Raw genomic sequence first — 4,592 nt, 5'->3', positions numbered from 1 at the left:
CGTGAAGCTAGTGTGGCAAGGATTGGACGTTGCAGTTATTAAGAATGTTGAGTTCTTCTGAAGGTTCCTTCATATCGTTACTTGCTCTTTATACATAAGATAAAACCCAGGAAGTTGGAGTTATGTTATTTTGGTCTAACACTAATTAGTGAGCCTGGGTGAAAGGCAGGTCTCCTGCCCAAAAGCTTTGAGCAGGACTTTGTGCTGCTGCAGGGAAGGTTCAAGGCTGAATTTAAGGCTTCCCAGAAGAGGAGGGGTTGATAAACAGTTATCTGTGAGTAGAAGGTGAGGAGACTAAAATCCATCTAAAGCAGAATCTATCCAGACAGAAGGAATCTTGCTCTGAATCTTAACTATGAATGAGACAGCTCTCGGCACTTGCTGGTCATGCTGAATTTTGCAGTTTTGATGAATAGAATGACTTGGAGTTTTTCTCCCTTCATCTGATTTTTCTCGTTTATTATTACTTTATGCTCATCATGACACTAGGAAGATCTGTCTTCAGGGTTTAATTAAATTTCTGGACGTTACATGGGTATTGTTAAGTATATAACTTTTTTTAGCCTTTTTGAAAATCTGGAGTGAAAGACCAATTTGCTTACAATGTAGGATTAAAAAAAAACCCAACCAGGAATGGAAGGATTAACCTCTCAGTATGGAAATGACCACATCAATGCCACACTTTATCCTAATCCCATTTCCAAACGGGCCTGGGTGCAAACTACACTGAAGTTACAGTGGCATGTTCCAGATCTTGACACACTAAATATTTTTCAAAATCTGCTTTGAATCTTTGTTTATGACTTATGATCATTATTTTATGCTTGTCACACCAGCCAGTTGTTTTACTAGGGAGTTTTGACAGCAGTTGTACTGCTGGTTTGAAAAATTGCTCTTTCCTTAAGTACAAGATAGAACATAAGTATATCCTTAGGTGATCTGCATGTTAGGTTCAACTTTTGATTTATTAATTTCTCTTCTCAAATGTAAGAGCTTGATTGTTTTATGGGTTTTTTTAATACAAAGAAATGCTTCTAACAGCTTACAAATCCACAGTCCAGAAAAATGCTTTGTTTTCCTCTAATGTTGCAGGAAGCAAGTTTTGCTTAAAAAAATTCCTCTAATAGATGTAATACAGAGTGTATCAGTACATGTTTGTACAGCAGTTAAGATGTGCATGTTCTTGCTTCTTTGAAAAACTAATACAAGATAGAATTTGTTGAATCATGTTGCCCCAGCTTTTTACAGGTTATAAATTTTCTTCAGTACTTTGGTTGTTAGCAGTTGTCTACTTGGAGTTAACTTTTATCTTTAGGTTAAAAGAATTTCTAAAACACTGTAAATACTTTCCTTTTATGTCTTGCTTTTCAGTGCCTCTGCCTGCTTTATTTGATCCTCTGAGTTGAGGAACCTGTGAGATTTAGAGACCTTCAAATGCACATGGCAAGTAGTGGGAGCAGAAAAAAATGTTATTGCAAAATGTTGAGCCATTGGTCTCCAAACCTCTGGCTGGCAGTGATTTCTTTGCTCCCCATTAGTTTAAGCAGGTGATTCTTCACAAGGTGGTGTCTCATTTAAATCTCTGATTTTCTTTTCTTCTAGACTGTACCTTCAGTAAAGCTCTGTGGAAGATAGATGTGTGTGCTGCAATGGTGACATAAATATTTCAGAGGACTGGAACAAGTTGTTGGGAATCTGTGTTTGTTTTTCATGCTGCTGTTGAGAGCTGTCTAAGGCAAGTAAACACCATGAGTTTTATCCTGAAACTTCACAGACATTTTCAAAGAACAGTAATTTTGCTGGCCACTTTTTGTATGGTGAGCATAGTTATTTCTGCCTACTACTCGTATAATGGCTACAAACAGGAAAATGAACTCCCTGAAACCTCTTCAGAAGTGGAATGTGGTGATGCTCAACTGTTGCCTTACAAGCTGATGGAGGCGAAGACCACGAGGCCTGTTGATCCCCTGAGGACAGATCTTGTAGTGCTGGTGTTTGTGGAAAGCCAGTACTCAGCATTAGGCCAAGATATCGTAACCATTCTGGAATCTAGCAGGTTTCAGTTTCACACTGAGGTTGCATCTGGGAAAGGTGACCTCCCAGTGCTTATAGACAAGAACAAAGGCAAGTACGCTCTCATAGTGTATGAGAATATCCTTAAGTACGTGAACATGGACTCGTGGAACAGAGGCCTTCTAGATAAGTACTGCATAGAGTATGGTGTGGGTGTGATCGCATTTCACAAAGGCAGTGAGAACAGCTTGCAGAGCTTTCAGTGGAAGGGTTTTCCTTTCCATGTCCACAGCAATCTGGGTATTAAGGACTGTTGCATTAACCCTCATTCCCCACTGCTCCATGTGACTAAACCTTCTAAGCTTGAGAAGAGGCCCTTGCTTGGAAATGACTGGGCTGTTTTCCAGATTAATCACACAACTTATCAACCAGTGATATTTGCAAAAGTAAAGACGCCAGAAAACCTTTCTCTACCTGCTGCTCTCTATGCCACAGTAATTCATGACTTGGGGCTCCACGATGGGATTCAACGAGTCCTTTTCGGCAATAACTTGAATTTTTGGCTGCACAAGCTGATTTTCATAGATGCCATCTCTTTCCTCTCTGGAAAGAAGCTCACACTGTCCTTGGATAGGTACATTCTGGTTGACATAGACGATATCTTCGTTGGCAAGGATGGAACAAGGATGAACACCAACGATGTGCAGGTAAAGTATGTGCACAAAATAATGGTCATTACAGCAACGTGATTTTTTTAATCTGAAAGTGGGTAGTTGTTCATACTTGGAACTTCAGGGCTCCACCCTGGAGCTGTTCATATTTAATGCACGTGTTGAGAGTTTTACAAGCCACAAGTTTTTGGCTGCCACTATGCTAACCTCTGCATTCCTCTGGCTCTGAGGGAGAAAGTCTCTTCTTCCTTTCTCACCTGGCTTCAAATGGAAGTTTCATGAAGGCTGTGAATTTAGCTGGTAGTTTTGTAATTGTGGTTTTATTTAAATTGCCGCAAAAATGTTGGGTGAGATTAAACGCAGGCTTCTCCTTTTGAAGAGGTCTACGCTTAATATGACTTTTACACCTTCTTTTCTCACTAAATGATAATTTTCTTCTTCTTTGACTCTAGTTGCAACTCCAATCTCTGGATGTGAGAGCCTTCCCCTGGTACTGTGCTATTTGATATTTATGCATAAAGTTTTGCTAATTGCTGATTCCATTGGTATTCATGAACCTTTGCTGGAATGAATGAAGTTTTCATTCATGTTTATATATGAGTTTCCAACATTTGTATGTTTGTAATCATCAGGCTAAAACTAGCTTTCATTAGCAGATACATAAGCTGAGGGTAACTGAGTCAGGAGATATAACTCTGTTATGTAAATTGAGAGATTCTTTTTGAGTACCATTGAGAGCTGACTTTATCACAGAAACCTCCCATTTCCGCAGCTCAATGAGGTTTGTTCACCACTGGTAACTGTGGTTATGGCTGCACTACCAAGCAGTTTGGATCAATATAAGTCCATTTCTGGAGCTCAGTTTGTGCTGGGCACCTGACATAGGCACTTGCTGCAGGTCTGTGGAAGGCTCAGATAAATTCTGAAGTTTGCTCCCATGATGAACTGCTCTGTTACTGCTGCAACTCTCCTCCCACGCTAGTTCTGTCCAAAGGGAATCCAGGACAGGACCTGCAGTGCCCTTCCTGATAGGAACCTGAACTCAGCAAGCAGCCAGGAGCTGAGGGTTGCCTGAAAAGCACCCAACTGATCTAACTAATGAACACACTAACAGAGACACGCCCTATGTGCAAATTACAGAGATTTATCCAATTGGAATATCTCTGCAGCAATCCGGAGCCATCAACAATTTTCCCAGCCATATAATTGCCACTATTAACAACACAAGTTCCCAATTTAACAAATGGAAGCAAGATAAACGTCCACACATCCTGGCTTCTCCCAGCTTTATGATTCACGCTGCAGCAATGTGTTGCCCTTGGTCTTTTGGAAATAGAGTCGGTGTGAGAATTTTAATGACAATGCAGCACTACTTCTGGCCTGTTCTGGGTATCTGAGGGCTGGGATTTCTTTATCGTGGAGGAGGTTCTGATGGTTCAGCTGACTGGGTCTATCATGCCCCAAGGACTTGTAGCTTATTTACTTCCTCTCAACTGCCCATGTACATCCTCCCTCCTTACACTTTGCAATAGGTTACCCAGAGCAGAGACCCAAAACCAAGGAGGACACTTAAACAGTCTGGAATCAGCAGGGAGAGGAACCAAGAAGGTTTCTGATGCAGCCCCAGGATAGGGGGTGGGTGGAAGGAAGAGATGAAGTGCTACGTTGTTTAGATTTTCTGAGTCCTTTAGCATCACTGCTTTGTAGCAAATGGCTGCAACTGCTTTCCTCTCCAGTTCTGTACTCTCTTTTGGCATTGGCTCCGCTTTCCATTCCTCCAGGGTGGGAAACCAGGCACCCCACCTCCCTGTATTCAGAAGTTTTGTCCATCCTTTCATGTCTTGCCATGCTTTTACAAAAAACAAAACAATAAAAAAACCAAAACCCATCACCTGCATGCATAGGCTT

The 4,592-nt window shown here is 41.2% G+C and overlaps 1 protein-coding gene across 1 annotated transcript; it reads left to right on the top strand.

The window, feature by feature from the left end:
• Positions 1-1,606: 1,606 nt before the first annotated feature.
• Positions 1,607-2,720, top strand: LOC128947302 (bifunctional heparan sulfate N-deacetylase/N-sulfotransferase 3-like; the record flags this gene model as incomplete). The annotated part of the gene is made up of 1 exon (XM_054291554.1): positions 1,607-2,720. A coding segment is annotated over exon 1 (972 nt), but the record flags the coding sequence as incomplete, so codon positions are not given.
• Positions 2,721-4,592: the final 1,872 nt, after the last annotated feature.

Source organism: Melozone crissalis, unplaced genomic scaffold, assembly GCF_028551555.1.
Source record: "Melozone crissalis strain CALT ecotype California unplaced genomic scaffold, PUWL_Pcris_2 ptg000094l_1, whole genome shotgun sequence".
Lineage (NCBI taxonomy): Eukaryota > Metazoa > Chordata > Aves > Passeriformes > Passerellidae > Melozone > Melozone crissalis.
Note: the sequence above shows the minus strand (reverse complement) of the source record. Positions and strands in the feature narration are given on the sequence as shown.